The sequence below is a fragment of the Lytechinus pictus genome, chromosome 14, assembly GCF_037042905.1.
Source record: "Lytechinus pictus isolate F3 Inbred chromosome 14, Lp3.0, whole genome shotgun sequence".
NCBI lineage: Eukaryota > Metazoa > Echinodermata > Echinoidea > Temnopleuroida > Toxopneustidae > Lytechinus > Lytechinus pictus.
Window position 1 is genome coordinate 24967081 of NC_087258.1, and position 17523 is coordinate 24984603.

General features: G+C 36.8%; 1 protein-coding gene across 1 annotated transcript in view; it reads right to left on the reverse strand.

The window, feature by feature from the left end:
* Window positions 1-260: 260 nt before the first annotated feature.
* The window catches only part of LOC129276880 (exosome complex component 10-like), a 55130-nt gene continuing 37867 nt past the window's right edge, over window positions 261-17523 (reverse strand). Inside the window, exons 16-21 of the mRNA XM_064109443.1 lie at window positions 11403-11495; window positions 10225-10425; window positions 9416-9614; window positions 9003-9082; window positions 7241-7314; window positions 261-2285 (exon numbers count right to left, since the gene is read on the reverse strand). Of these exons, the coding sequence (XP_063965513.1) occupies window positions 2234-2285; window positions 7241-7314; window positions 9003-9082; window positions 9416-9614; window positions 10225-10425; window positions 11403-11495 (699 nt within the window). The 3' untranslated portion in view covers window positions 261-2233. The remainder of the gene's footprint in view (window positions 2286-7240; window positions 7315-9002; window positions 9083-9415; window positions 9615-10224; window positions 10426-11402; window positions 11496-17523) is intronic.

Here is a 17523-nt window from a genome sequence, read left to right on the forward strand (position 1 = left end):
CGGGATGGGACAGTATCGTCACATTTTCCAATACAGTCATTTACAAGTGGGGGAGGGGGGGGGGGGGTAGGGTATTACATTACAATCCATTTTTTTTTTAATACATCCTGCAAAAACAAACAAAAAACAAGTGCTTTCTGTCTTTCTCACCCCCCCCCCCCCCCACACTATCACCAGACTCCTCTCTCTCTCTTTCTGTATTCTCGTGACTTTTGTCTGGAGCTATCAACGTCACACAAAGTACAAGTTTAATACAATAGTTGTTTAAAATTAGCATGTGTATTGTATAATTGTTTCATCCATAAACTCAATGAGATAATGCACGTGAAGTAATAAAAATAGATTTAAAAAAAAAATGGGCAATTTTGAAGCTGTTGGAGTATTTTAAAAAATAACTTCAAAATTACCTTGATTGTTTACTAGTATTCTCAACTGAGTTTTTCTTTGACCTGTCTTCTGTTAGATTCATTACTATTTTACAGATATTCAAAGTTTCAGACTGTCTATATAAATGGAGGATTACAGTTCAAACAAGCCTGGACATATTGTGTGTTTTGAACCCCAGCCCAAAAGTGTAGTGTGGCTATCTTTCAATTCTCATTCAATTTCTATTAAAATGTGACATCTAGGTAACAATGAAACCTTAGTCAGTTGAAAGCCCAAAATGCTCCATTATGGCTAAGAACCTGAGGGCAATAACACTTCAAAAACATTATGATAATGAACTCGAAAGAATAAAAAGTGATGAGCTGGGGTGGGGGGGGGGTAGGAGGACAGTGCCAATAACATTTCTGGGAGTTACATAATTTTTGTATAAAATACTAAGACCTGGTTAATTGAAAAGGTTATACATATATATTCATTTTGGTCAGATCTTGAAAAACTAAAAGCATGAGATTTATAATTTTTCAACTATATAAAAGCCCAATGAAATAATCACTGTCTAAAATAATGTCACTGTCGTTGTATACAAGTAAAGTAGAGTGAGAAAAAAAGAGCAATGTATGTATTTCTAGCATAAACAGAATTAAGCTCTTGAAGGAACTACCACTTGTAAATTCTACAGCAAGGTCCACATTAATGTCTCCATAGTTGACCTTCATATGTCTAGTCAATGTACTTTTTAGACCATCACATGCAAAGAACTGGTATGTATTGTTCACAATCTTCTATTATTAAGGTGGAACACATTGCAATAGACCCAAGAGATAAGACTTGGGTATATTAATGAGTGTTACTCTTTGGGATGAAAATATGAAATTCAATAACATCTATGTACACATAAAACATACAACTTTTGTTGTGTTAATAGAGTAATGAATGAGAGGAGGGAGAAATAGAGCAGCATTCATGCAATTGGTGGAAAGAAATATTGTCATTGGTAAACCAAACTTTGAAATCATCTTGGCACTCATCTTTGATCATCCATATAACACTTATTCAATAACTCTTAATCTAAGGGCCAGAAACTCTATAACTCCAAAAGTAAATCACATCCTTTTTCATGAGAACATACATGGTTTTCCCTCTATCAACCACAAGGCAATACCCCTTTTCTTGACTTAGGAGTAGAATATAAAACCTTTGTTTTGTAAGGGGAAGGGGGTATTCTACCCTTTTCTGCGAAAGTGTAGACTCAAGTAATAACTTGATATTAGAGTATTTTTTAAACAAAGATTGTAGATATTATGCAGTAATCAAGAATATGAATCCATGGTTATTTCACATATATAGTTCATGTTGACATCACTGAAATTGACTTTGCCTGTGGATGGCGCAAACATCATAACAGAAATTTGACAAAAATAAATGTCTCTGGCACCGCCTAAATGGGTGGAGGCATAAAAATTCACTATCAATCTGCCTGCTAAAACTCTGGAGCTTAATCAAAACGCCTTTATAATCATTACTGACTGTCCAAGCTCGTATCTCCACAGATTTCTTGACAAAAATAGGCCCCACTGGTCGCATGGTCTTATGTCTTTTTTTTCAAATGGTCAGATACTGACTGTTCAAGCTGCAATGTGTATCTCCTTTCATTTCTTGACCAGAGAAGTCAGACTGGTTGCATGGTCTCATGTCCAGTTTCAAATGGTCAGATTAAGAAACCTAACTGACCAGTCAAGCTGCTACCTCCTTTATTTTCTTGATCATAATAGGCCACACTGGTCAAATGGTCTTTTGTCCAGTTTCTATTTGTCAGATTGACGAACCCTACTGCCTGGTCAAGCTGCTATCTCCTTTGATTTCTTGGCCAGTGACCCCTCGAACCTCTGTTTCCACCACTGTATGGGCGATAAAATGGGAAAAAAGGTTATTACATACAAAGAAGGAATTTCATATAGAGTAAAACCTGTCTATTTAAAGGTCACTAGAGGGAAAAAGAAAAAGTGGCCACTATTAACAGGTGGCCTTTAAGTCTGAAGACACTTTAATGTGGTAGACAATTTTGGTGGCCACTAAAGACAGTTTTTACTATAAAATGGCCACTGAGACAGGTTTGACTGAAATGAGATGTAAAAGAAAAGGTGGACTCGTTACATTAACCTCCCACTCCTGTGGACTGAGACACTGTTCTTATTATACTTTCTAAAACTAGTTCACTGGAAATCGGTTCAGGAAACCAGTTTGGAAGATCGCTTTACCAGCGTTCCCATTTGATCAGCCGAAAGTGATTTTCAAAACCACTTAACGTAAAGTGGCCTTGTTGCTACGGGAGTATGGGAACGCTCTCAGAGGGGGGTGACATGTTTTGCGTAAAATTTGAAGCTGCAGCATAGACATTCTACACACAGTGTGTGGAGTAGCGCAATCAAAACATGTGCAAAGATCGCTTCCCGAAGAACGGTTGTGTCCTCACTTACGCTAAAACCAGTTTCATGAGGCAAAGCGATCTTGAAAACTACATCGCGAGGTGGTTTTCCGAACTGGTTTGGAAGATCGCTTCCAAGACAACTTCGACCGTTCTCATTACACGTTAAACTAGTTTCCAGTAAACTAGTTTTAGGGTGGCAATGAGAACGGGGTCATAGCCTCATTTATGCTCCAGTCACATAAATGATTCCAACTCTAGTCAGACCAAAACTGCATACATTATTTCCAATGACATATCATTGGTTGATTTGGCTGGATATCACTGGTATGACTAGAGCACAAAACATTATTATTTCTTTTTATTTTCGGGGCTACTTTTCACAACTTATCTGCCTTATTAACTGGGTAAGCTTTAAAGGTAAAATACAATTTTTGCAGCAAACAATTATTTCATGAGGTCTTTAAAATTAAGGTTGTCAAAATATTATCATATACATGTATCTAGATCTGGTACATTAATGTAAACTTATCTTTGTACATGTAAAATCATGAAAACTTCTGACAATCACTAACATAGAAACGCATATGTGGGACACTGTATTAATTAGTATTGCTTCGAAAAATACCCAACATTTGATGGAATTCCGTGCTTATTTTGCTCATTTCTCAGCAATTAAGCATTTTCTTCCAGGAGCTATTTGGCACATATTTCTTTTATTTATACATACAAACACTTTGGTGATAATTTCATCGGATTCTGTTTGAACTCATTTTGAGATTGTTACCACAACTGGTAGAATTTATCTTTAAAATTGCGATAAATGGAGATTTACCAAGGCTCTTTTTTTTAGTTTCCAAGGATCATTTGAGAATTTCAAGGGCTGAATCACCCCCAGCCCTCATATCTTTTTTTTCCTGCTGTAGCACTACTATGATTGGAAAGTGAAACCAATGAGAATTTTATCAATGTGTACTCCACTAATTTTAATCAAATTTGATAAATCTACTACGATTTGCTTGATCAATTTCACTCTTTATTCAAATCAACTCGATCTTCGGGCGGACTACCCTTTCAAGTGTGACAAACAAGATCGCATTTCACAAAACACGGTTTCAGTAACGACTGATAACATGACAGATATGCTCTCGGCCAATCAAACAGCTACAAATTAAGGAGAAACCTTGGATCGAGATCATTGACTAACAAAATACTTTTTTACGAGATGGGGTCAGTAGAACTCTGCACTTTCTGACACTTGGCTTTTATTTCGCAAGTACACCATTTATTGTTACCAGGACAATTCTCAAGACTTCTCATTGACCCAGAAATCGAGGAGAAGATTTAGATGTACATACCAGGCGGATAAGTCAACCTTCGTATCTATTTTCATCCTTAGGAAGCCCGAGTAGTATCATGTTTCATGATGGCATTGTATTCTAAGCTATATGTATGTCACCTCAAGAAGTTCATTTCCATAATATTCGGATTCTGACAGTCCAAACAGGGTAGTCACTGACTAGTCAGTGTGCCGTCATTATAGCAGTTTGTTCTCAGTCAGCCAATCAGAAGCTGCCAAATTTCAGAGGCTTTTAATGAAATACATGTATGATATCACTTAAACAATCCTTGATACACATTACTAAGAAGGCTGGCACCACTTTATATTCACAGACCAGGAGTCCCAGCTTTTCAAGGAAACAAAATTCCCTGACTTTTCCCGGATGAAGTTATTCCCTACTAATCATTTTAACCCATTCCCAGTTGTGCATGTTTTATAAGTTGTTACAGTAAATTACATGTATTTTCAGAATAAAAATAATAATGTAAAACTAATTAGTACCACCATAACCAGTCATTAAATGGATGTTGTTTTGATATGCGACAAAATATAACAGAGTCTGACTGACTACTGTGCTTTTGTCTTTTGGGCTGATCAAAATTCCCTGATTTTCCCCCTCTTTAGAGATATTTTTAAATCAAATTCCCTGACTGGAAAAAGTAAAATAATTTTCCCTGATGGGCTGGGAACCCTGAAGACCTGTGTATTTACACCCTACTTTGTCACATGAAATTTAATTGATTGATTCCATTTCATTAAAAGTCAATCATACTTTCTCCATTATTTTTTTTTCTTTATTTTGAGGACCTCTCTTTTCTCTTTCAGTGCCAATGACAACTATACTTGACTGCCATAATTCAACAAATCACTCAGTCACTTTTAGCTAATATTGTTTAATAGATATTGTTGAAAAACTGTAGATTTTGTGAAAAGATCTGTTCTCATTTTAGTATAAAACAAAACTTAACAAATGAAAAAAGATAGGATAAATAGGGAAGCTTCTATCATATTCATTTAAAAATCAAAGGAAATATTTGTAGCTTCTCTGCAAATATTGTGTACAACATGTCTGTATAGAAATTACAGCTTAAGATTTAAGGGCATTTTAAAAGCAATCTCTGTTAATTTGGTAGAACTTGCAAACAAGAAAAACTCCAGGGGTTCACAACAGATTTCAGAAGCATCTTTTTTTTACGATCCCACCTCTAGACATAATTAGCAGTATTGCACCGTTTTACATTACCCTGAAATGGCTTCATAACACGTCATTAAAAATATTCTTTTCATCATATGCTTTTATCTTCTGCCATTAAATATTATAATTATGGTGTCGCTGCTGGGATCAACCGCAATAATCACCTTTTACCCTCTGGTATATTCTTTTTATTAATCATAAAACAACATTTTGAAGTCTACAGAAGTAGGGTAATACTAATTAGGGAATTTTATGACCTGCTAAATTCAAGCCTGGAGCTTTACGCCGAGTGATTACAAAGTTATGGTCACTCTTTTCATTTTCACAATGTTAATATTACAACATGTATAATACACTCAAAGAAATATGAGGAAAAAATATGGTTTACCAAAAAACAAAATCAACCAAAAGTTGATTTGGATAAAAAGTAAATAATCAAGCAAAAATAAACACTGAATTTTTTTTAATCAAAAGTGGATGGAAACAATTATAGTGTCATATTTCAAAGTTTTGCTAAATTCACAAAAAAGTAATAGTAATATAATAAATAAAAATAAAAATACAGTAATAACAAGGATATTTTTACCAATAACTATAAACAAAAACAATTACATAACATTGACTGGCCTTGAGGGGAACATAAAATATGTCGCCCGCAACAGAATCATATTGGCCCGAATCTTTAGACGAGGGCAATATGGTTCTTTTAAGGGCAACATATTTGATGTTACCCCAAAGAAGAGCCAGTCAATATTATTATTATTACCTAAGGCTGTACAATGTGTAATTCAAGCTTTTATTTGGAACAATTTATAGGCCTGTTTTCTTATCACTACTTCTGGTGTCAGGTTATTCACGAACTTAGCGAAGTAACCATTAACATTTTAATAAGCGATTGTGACATAAATTGTTACCTGGCAGTCGCGCATCATGAATGGCGCGCACATACACTTAACGAGTAGAAATCTATAGTGCGTTGGCTCATAAACTGGTTCTAGCCAGATTTTTCAAATACTGAAATTAGCGATTAAAATCTGCTCATACTGCGCAAGCGCATTAGCAAAAATATGGCCAATATTGCCCTCTCTTTTGTACAGGATTCCTATGGGCAAAGCCCGAGGAGGGCAACATGGCAAATGTTTACCTAGTTGGTCTCGGATTGAAAGTAGCGAGCGAAATATGACTTCTATTTATCTGCTAAAATGCCTTGTTCAGGTAATAATGCAACATATCAAGCATTCAAACATCTTTAACTATTTAAGAATGATGATAATTGTTTTTTTTTTTTAAATTAAACGCTATCATCAACAGCCTGCATTACGCGATTTAATAAAACAGCAGTGCTGAATTTGAAAATGACTAATTATTCTTAATAGACATCATTCATATGAAAATAAAATACTTTGTTCATTGACTTGTGCAAAGACGATCAGCGATACTTGATTACCCTATATCCATGTTTCATGAACTAGATACATAAACTTTCAAATTTATGATGCCAATTTACAAAAAATACCAACATGTCCAAGTTCTTTGACCTTAAATGACCTTTGACCTTGGTTCCATGACCTAAACCTCAAACAGGATATTCAGTAACTATGTCCAAGTTTAAAAAACTAGGTCCATATACTTTCCTTTGGTTAAGATTTCAACGTTGACGATGCCGCCGTAATCGGAAAAGCGGCGCCTATAGTCTCGCTCTGTTATGCAGGCGAGACAAAAACTGTAAATTGAGATAAATAAAAACCTTTTTAAACATTAAGTGGAAAGTAAGGCAAGATAAAATACAGGCACACAAACTAAGAATGTTGGTTATGGAATCACATTGCCTATGTGGGAGAATCCATAATCAAAATAGAAACAATTTTTTTTTTTCAAAAAGAAGACATACCCTCGGTTGCTATGGTGTTTAGTGTAAGTCATGCTTCGACCTCCATCCTGGTGAACCTTGGGGCGGGGATGACCCTGAAAATGAAAACAAGATAAATTGAAAATAGTCAGATTATGAACTCGATTTGAGACTAGAAACATCCTAAATGACTGAACACTGGAAAAAAATTTGAAACATCATACCACCGAACAATTTTTTCGCACTTAAATCCTCTTGAACACCAAACAGTCGTTTGACACCTCATATATCATTGAACACTGAATAATCTTTTGACATCTCATATCCACTGAATATCCACTGAACCTCAATATCACATAGAACACCAAACAATCTTTTGACACCTCATTAACTTGTTGAACACAGAACAATTTTTTGACACCTCATATCCCGATGAACAGTTAAACTTTTAACACCTCATATCCAATTGAACACTTAACAATCTTTTGACATCTCATATCCCATTGAAGACAGAATAATCATTTGACACCTTATATCCCATTGAAGACAGAACAATCATTTGACACCTTATATCACATTGAAGACAGAACAAATCTGTTGACACCTAGGCTCACGTCACACTGAAGACAGAACAATATTTTGACACCTTATATCCCATTGAAGACAGAACAATCATTTGACACCTTATATCACATTGAAGACGAAACAAATCTGTTGACACCTAGGCTCACGTCACACTGAAGACAGAACAATATTTTGACACCTTATATCCCATTGAAGACAGAACAATCATTTGACACCTTATATCACATTGAAGACAGAACAAATCTGTTGACACCTAGGCTCACGTCACACTGAAGACAGAACAATATCTTGACACCTTATATCCCATTGAAGACAGAACAATCATTTGACACCTTATATCACATTGAAGACGAAACAAATCTGTTGACACCTAGGCTCACGTCACACTGAAGACAGAACAATATTTTGACACCTTATATCCCATTGAAGACAGAACAATCATTTGACACCTTATATCACATTGAAGACGAAACAAATCTGTTGACACCTAGGCTCACGTCACACTGAACAATATTTTGACACCTCATATCATATATTGAAGACAGAATAAATCTTTTGACACCTTATATCACATTGAAAACAGAACAATATTTTTGACACCTCATATCCATTGAACACAGAACAATATCTTGACACCTCATATCCAATTGAACACTGAACAATATCTTGACACCTTATATCACATTGAACACTGAACAATTTTGGGGGTTCTGACACCTCATATCCCATTGTACACAGAACAATATATTGACACCTCATATCCAATTGAACACTGAACAATATCTTGACACCTCATATCACATTGAACACTGAACATTTTACAAAGTGGAAGCTTGCAGCAATCCAAAAGTTGAATACAAAGCTGCAGCCAAGTATTACCATTTCATGAAAACTTAAAACTGAGGATTACAATGGATATCAAGGCCCTGTCTTGCAAAGAGATGCAATCGATCCGATCAACCTCAACTATGGAAAGCCAGCAACGTCAACATCTAAAATGCATGTTTATTCAAAAAAATTTCCAGACATGATGTAGTCATACATGTACATTCATCGTTTTCTTGAAAATTCAGGGAGCTTTTCTTTGCTTTCAAAGGACATTGTGTAAATTTCCTGGAGAAAAAATTATGACGTTGTTAGATTTCCAAATACTTTAGGTTGATCGGATCAATCATAACTCTTTGTAAGACGGGGCCCTGGTATGGTTGAATGATCTCACCTTCGAATGACCTCTATGACCTCTTTGACCTCTGTCACGACCTCGGTGTCCTCTTCCTCTTCCTCTGGAATGCTGGGATTCTTAATAAAGAAAATCAGGACATGAAGGAGAAACAGTGATTAGATTTTTACAAATCCTTCTTTTTTTAAACAAACATTTATACAAAATATGGTGCAGACACTCTAAAAATTCCAGTGTTTCACCTAAAAAATGACAGTAAATGATAATCCACAGTTTTTGGTAATACAGAGAATTTTCAAGAATGTTCAAGTGTACAACGGAACATGAGATTAAATTTCAAAGAGGCATCTGATAGGAAAAACAAGAGGAAGGGGCAGAGAACGATATGAAGGGGGGGGGTGGGAAGAGTGGAATGTAAGGGGCTGCATAAATTCTGGATAACATCTGGGTACCTTGAAACATGTTGTAATCTACTTTGCTGTAATCAAACGGCTCTATGACCCTCTCCTCTGTCTCGTTTCCATCTTGGTTACCATGACGATGATTTCCCACGCTCCTCTCGGCATGTTCTCCCCTTCTATCTTTCTTTGGTCTGGGGGTCTCTCCGCTGGGATTGGATGAATGCTTCCTCTTCTTGGCGGACTTATCAACCTGAACAGATTAGATTAAGCAAAAGAAAGGGGACGGTCACAAAAGCTGGTTCGCTTCTGTTGACAAGGGTCAACACTCAACTTTTTAATTATATCGATTCATGCTCTACTTCAACATGCATTCTCACACCAAGATTTTATTGACTGCTCTTTAAATCATTTGTTTTTATTTTATTCGTAAATTGAATCCCCATTATCTTGTAGTTGGCCTTACAATTTTTAACATATTCTCACTTGATTTAATGCCACAATGTTTTGTTACCATGGCAACACAACCTGGCACAATCAAAATGCATCTTGCCTACAGGTCTCCACTCCAATACCAATGTGTGTGCCTAGACTCATGGGCATTGAGCAAAAAGTGAGGAAGTAGTTCTGTCCACGAGATTTGCAAAGGACCAACAAACAGCCCGTTGACCCTCCTACCCAACCGTACAAGTGAGTCTATACCCCCTCCAGACTTGATTTGGCAGGGCCATAAAAGATCACCATGAGCATTGGGCAAAAAGTGAGGAAGTAGTTATCTGCAAGAATTGCAACAGACCAACCACACACTTGCCTGACCGCCCAACCATAAGCTGATTCCTATATACCTATATCAAAAAGATTACCATTTGTCTAACAGGGACTGTTTCATCTTCTGCCTCCTCTTCCTTTTTCTCCTCCATCAACTTCTTCTTCTTAGCAGCATCTGGGTTGAAGACGATGGGAGTTTCATAGGTTCCGGGATCGGTTGGAAGCTCTTTCTCTGGGATGGGTTTGGATGTGGCCTTCTTCATTATCCAGACAGACAGAGGTTGGAAGGTTGTGCTCTGGGAGAGAGATGGAGGATATTTTTTGAAATTTCCAATTAGTCTACTGCCAACTCGTCCACTCACCACATGGTCTACTTTCATTTAGTCTGAATGCCATTCCGTCCAACATTTTGTCTCACAACCATTTGGTATCACCATCTTGTCTATGACCATTTCGTCTCAAAACCAGTTAGTCTAATATCCATTTCAATTTCATTCATTTTACACAATGAACACTTAGTCCAATTAGACCAATTACACCAAATCGTATATGGACTAAATGGCTATGGGACCAACTGGTTATTAGACAAAATGGTGAGTGGACGAATTGGCAATTAGACCATGTGGACAGTTAACAAACTGATGGTAGACCAAATGATAGAAGACGAGTTGGCAATTGGATGAATTGGCATTAGACGAATTTGAAATAAACCATATATTGCACAATCCACATACATATATAACATTTTTTAAGCACTTTTCCATATCAAAACGCCCAACCACTTTATAATAAAGAATAACAAAGAATAGTTCTGCTCTCCAAGTACTTACAGATATAAAGTGGATATTGAAGAGAAAATAAATAAGTTTGAATTTTATTTCAAATATTTGTTCATAAGACATGAATGGATGTTGCTAGAGAGACATGAATGTTGCTGGGTAGACTTTTTTAAATTGTAGGACCAGTGAAATTTTTAAACTTTCTTTTAATTCATATTAGGAATTATAGATAAAACGTATCTGTTCTTTTGATCTGTAATGAAATTATTAAGGGAGAAAAAAAGGATTTGTGAACAATATTTTTCAATGAGGGTATGCATTATCATAGGTTAAATCTTTTTATCCCAACATATGTTTGTCTGGAAATAAGGCCTATACATGTAGAGTGACTTTTCAATATCCCACAGTATATACTGCAATATAATTTTTTTCTAGACAGTTGGGGGGGGGGTGTAGAAGGGCCAGGTCAGAATGTAAATGATGAGTAAATTTACCTCCTTCGGTTGAGATGTCTTGCCGTCCATGGTGATCTTGTCCGCATCCAAAAATTCTTTGGAAATCTGTCTCACTTTTTCGGAGGGTAGATACTGTGTTTCAAATGAAAAGAATACAAATTCACAGTGACAAACATTTGCTTCAGACTTGGATGAATATATTGGGAAATTGTGATTTTCATTTGATTTCCATCACATACTTACAGAATTCCCTGTGAGCAAATAAATTTGTTTACAATTTTTAGCCCTTCATAAAAACACAAAGTAACGGTCCCAATGAGAAATGAAATTGACTCAAGAATCACTACATATTTTGTATACCTGTATATTTAAAACTATCTAATAGCAGAACATCAGAATCCGATAGGTTTTATCACTTGCTATCAAAATCGGGTCAATGAGAGCGTATAAAGAAAATCATTCTTTTTTCTATCACATAGCATTTATGTACTACCATCATATCTTCAGATATAGATTAACGATGTCATTAAAACCATCCTTTTATGATGTCCACATTCTTTGGCCTTTATATCGCTTCAAAGTGCCCCAAAAGGGAACAATACAGCCTCTGCTCCCGTTCCGTTTCCGATCAATTCGGTGGTGATCTCTCACAGGTTGGCAAAAAATAAAACAGAGATGAATAATAAGAGAGGATATTTTGAAAATGCAATGCTTTGTAATAAAAAGAGCAATTTAGGCGAGGGTGTGAATACGAGAGCATGCGAAGGCACCTGCCGTTTTTCCAGTGAATCGAAAGACGTAGACGGAACATAATGTCATTTTCAACCCTCGGGGGTCATTCACACTGAGATGATCGAAAACTCACTAAGTATTGAGCATTTCATATATATGCAAAAAACATTAAAGGGAGATTAATCAGAGGACAATCGCAGGTGACTATCCCATATTTGTGAGTTAATCGTTCATGGGTTTATCCGATGGCACAGAAATTTGTATCCTTTCATATCCAAATTCAATGTGAATTAGCTATAGACTCCTAAGCGTTTTCACTTATAAAAATCCATGTGAGAACGGACCCACATACCCAAACAGGAAATATACCGAGAAGGGCAAGGTTGCAAGCACAAAGTAAAACATAGGCATTACATATGTGCGGACAAGCATATGAAAAGGTGCAAAGTGATCTTGCCCCAATTGCCAGCAAAACTGCACACAAAATATCACAAATCTGATCTTTTGAGGTGACTATATTGTACACATGTTCCTCTGTAATTACAAATTTGGAATATTTTATATGTTTTTTAAGGGAATGAAATTATGAAATGCTACCTCAGAAACAAGGATAAAAAGTAACAAAACTAAGGGTGGCACTCATGCATTTCTGGTGGTGGAAGAGGGAGGGAGGGGGTGGGGTAGGGATGGTTGTATAAAGTGCAAAGAGAATGAGAAATTTCAAATAAAATAAACAGCTTGCTAGTAGCTTGCTTTAATAACACACACCACATATTCACTCTCATCAATTTCAACAATGGTTATTTTAACAAAGCAGGTACTCTCCCCATAAAAAATATGCAAATTCTACGCTTTGATCTCTTCATCACCCACACCAACATCACCTTAATGTTACCAACCCCGAACATGCTCATCAAACACTTTTTACAATTCCAAATAATCTGTTCTGCGGCTAGTATTGAAGCCGACTTCATTGACGAAATATTTGTCCACTCTTTATTACTTGGAAAGGAACAAGCCCGTTTCATAAAATTTGGCGATATTAATCCGTCGTACCACACTTTGTCAAAGACAGGAGCGAGACACGCGAGGAGAGGGGAACATAAAGCCCCCCTGCTGGGGGATTGATCATTGGTAGGGTGTTACTCATGCGCCTCTCTCCCTAGATATTGGTGCGCCCAGTGGGGGGGCGGCTGGGGGGTAACTGATTGGAAGAAGGAGAAAGCAAGATGCCCAGACAATAGATGTCTCTTTAATATCCAACATCATCCAGCGCTAAAGCTTAATTTATCTGGCTTGAATGCAGATGTTCTTACACGTAAGACTTCCTTCGTATAGCATCTGGCGTCCCGAGCAATTAGGGATATAATCAAGCTTGGTGTAATATTAAGACGATCCTTGCTATATTATCAGCCAGTGTCTCAATAATGTATCAACCTCGTTGATAATACCTCGTCGCAAGGGAAGGAGAAAGCAAGTGACAAAAGAGGCATTTCCTAATAGAAGGGGAAAATGTCATATACAGTCCCTTGACATAAGGAAGCAAATCTGATTTGTTTATTCACATTTGACTTGTTTTCTTGCTTTGTTACGTTTTCGAATAATGCACTACATGTACATGATGCTAAAGGAATTGGAGTCACAAACATGTACATGTAGCTCTTATTTCTGAAATATAGACGTTTTAAAAGCAAGTAACTCTATATATTTCCACATAAAACAATGACATATTTTCCCCATTTGCTAAAAAAATCATTCTCCAGTGTTGCTTTCTTCTGTCATGGGAAGGCAACACTGATGCCAATTTGAAAGTATGCGTACAAGTACCTTGTCCAACATTTATCTTTCAGCATAAACTTCTGCCATCAAAGAGAACACAGTACCGGTAATGTTCATACTCATGATTTCTTTTTAAATAAAATCATTGAATCAATTTTTTGTTTATTGTATATAAAGTTTGATTCAACCACCCCCTCTCCCCCAAAAAAAATAAAAAATAAAAAATAAATAAATAAGTAAATAAAATAAAATATAAGGAAAATCAACAAATCTCAATTTAACATAAATTTTGTTGTTCCTAGTTTCATTTTTAAAGCCCACCTTTAGCTTTGGTAAATCTCCAAAAATGTAGCAATCACTAATTAGGGACTCAGTTTTAAGGGGAGTGAGAGTGATCGCTCACTGCTGCTCACCTTATACCATTTCAGGTAGAGCGATTTATCGCTTGCCTCAGCACATTTGATTTTTTTGTGATATGAAATGAAAAATTAGAAAACAGGCAACATCGTACACATTAAATTGTTTGTACATTTTATTTCCATATGTAATCTCTGTTCTGACATCACTTAACCTGAATGTAGAACAAGAGTGTCAGTCAATGATTGAACTGTTAGAGCCAACCTTGAAAACCTCATTCTCATTCAAATAAGAACACACACAAAAAAGCAATAACACACATTTGCAAGAATGACAAACAAAAAGTGGTGGGGGAGGCGCCGTGGCTGAGTGGTGGTGGGGGAGGCGCCGTGGCCGAGTGGTGGTGGGAGAGGCGTGGCTGAGTGGTGGTGGGAGAGGCGCCGTGGCCGAGTGGTGGTGGGAGAGGCGCCGTGGCCGAGTGGTGGTGGGGGAGGCGCCGTTGCCGAGTGGTGGTGGGGAGGCGCCGTGGCCGAGTGGTGGTGGGAGAGGCGCCGTGGCAGAGTGGTGGTGGGGGAGGCGCCGTGGCCGAGTGGTGGTGGGGGAGGCGCCCCGGCCAAGTGGTCTAAGGCGCCGGAATAGACATTTGAATGTCTAGGGTTCGATCCCCGGCCACGGTCAATTAATGCCTTGGCATTCAATTGACAGTGCTCTTTCATCTTGAATTCAAATAAAATTGAAATTGTTATTTGCATTCTTGGTAATTAGGTGTCTAAAAAATAAAAACAACTTTATATTGGTTATCAGTACTTTTTTTAAATCTATGTAACATGCTCTATGGACCTGAATGGAAAGTTTCTCTCTTGTTTTATCTGAAGAAAAAAAAGATATTCTTTTAGTGATTTTACTGTATTACATCCCCCCCCCCAATCGCTCTCTTCTCTCTCTCTCTTCTCACACTCTCTCTTTCTCTGACTTGCTGCCTTTTTCTGTCTACCCTCTCCTTCTGTATCTGTCTCCCCCCCCCCCTCTCTCTTCGTCTGATACAATAAGCACCAAACGTCATGTGATGCCCAACAATACCACAATCCCCATTCCACATTGATCAACAAGAATGACAATATCAATCCTTAGGTGTGATATGCACATATGAATAGCCGTAGCAGGAAGCGGGTCAAAAGGTGCTCTCCCTTCTCAGCATGGTACAGGAAAATTAGATTTCATCGCAGATCAAGCTCACATGGACTGGCGAAGGTCTTCATCTTTAGCGACACGTTTAACAGATCGAGCGTTCACAATGAGGGCATAGAGTCACAGAGTGACATGCTATTTGGCATTTAATGGTTGTCCGATCCATTAATGTGTCTTCCATTGAAGGGGAAATTTAAAGGTTGCTTTACGTTTGGTTGGCAGGTGTAATTATCTTTACCTCGCCTCTGTTCCTCTACTTCCCTCCAGGAGGTCTCTACTCAATGCAACCGAAAATGTAGGTTTCATCATATAAATCGTTTAACTGGATTGTCTTGCTTTATCGAATTGACATGTAGGCATTATTGATTTAACCCCATGGTTAGCAGCTTTGGTTTCTTTCATACATGTACATGTAGGGATAGATTTTTCATTTGCTTTCTTTGAAAAAAAAACACCAATGACATTAAAACGAGCTTCAAAATACTTCACGCATTTAATAATTGTCTATTTGTACTAAACTGGAGGGAAAAAAATGACCAATACATCAAATGGTGTATGTGATTTTCAAAATTAATCTTACCACCACCACCGCCGCCGCTGCCACCACCACCACCACCACCACCATCACTATCTTCATCATCATCATCATCACCACCACCATCATCACCACCATCATCATCATCATCATCCTCATCATCACCACCAACACCAATACTATCAGAATCATTATCATCATCATAATTGTCACTGTCATCATCACCATCATCATAACCACCACCACCATCGTCACCATTATTATCACCACCATCAAGATCACAATAACCATCATAATCACCACTATCGTTATCAATTATCATCATCACTATCACCTCAACCACCACCACTTTCATAATCATCATCACCATCACCATCATCACCATCATCATCATAATCATCATCATCATCATCACCATCACCATCATCATCATCATCACCATCACCATCACCATCATCATCAAAATCATCATCATCATCACCATCACCATCATCATCAAAATCATCATCATCATCACCACCACCACCACCACCATCATCATCACCACCACCAACAACAACACCAATACTATTAGAATCATTATCAACATCATAATTGTCACTGTCATCATCACCATCATCATAACCACCACCACCATCATCACCATCATTATCACCACCATCAAGATCCCTATAATCATCACAATCACCACCACCGTTATCACCTCCACCACCACCACCACCACCATCATCATCATCAATCATCATAACCATCATCACTATCACCAGCATCATTATCATAATCGTCACTGCCATCAGTATAATCATCATTGAACAACAAAACATGAAACACTGATAACCAAGTTAAATAGAAGCTCTGACATTCATATCATCATCCCATACCAACTCAAGAGGGAGCCAGACACTCTAATATTTCCACCTTCCTCTAATTAACCTTTAAAATAATATTTTATCCTTTTTTTATTCTTGTACAATTAATATGTGCAAAAGAGATTTCTATTCTTTTCAAGAAAAAAGTCATCTTTTACAAAGTATGTTTTTTTATTTTGTCGATTGATATGGGTTTTTCCCCTCTGCTTTCACATTGTTAATGTTATAGCAGAGAAATTTGGAAGTTTAACTTCATTTGTAATCATTATAAAATATTTGTAATCTCATTGATATTGATATATTTATTTGTTTGATCGTTTATTTATTGTATACATGCACAGAATCTTTATGTATATGAATTGTGATTGTAAACTTTAATTTGAAAGAGGAAGAAAATAAAATATTATTTAAAACAAAAAAATTAAACAGGAAGATCAGCCTGACAAAAAGTTCGCTGTAAAAATAACAGAAAAAATAATGATAATGGTGAAGGTTTGAGGGAAATCCATTATAAGAACTTTTTTCATTTATTTGTACATCATATATGAGCAGCTGCCCCATATGTTATATAATATAAAATACATAAATTTCAATTTTCTAGTAGTTTACGATGATTACACATTTTCTTCTTTCAAGTGTGAGTGTGAAACAAGTTATCTGTTGATATACTGAAGGTTCAATAAAACCAATTTTCAATATC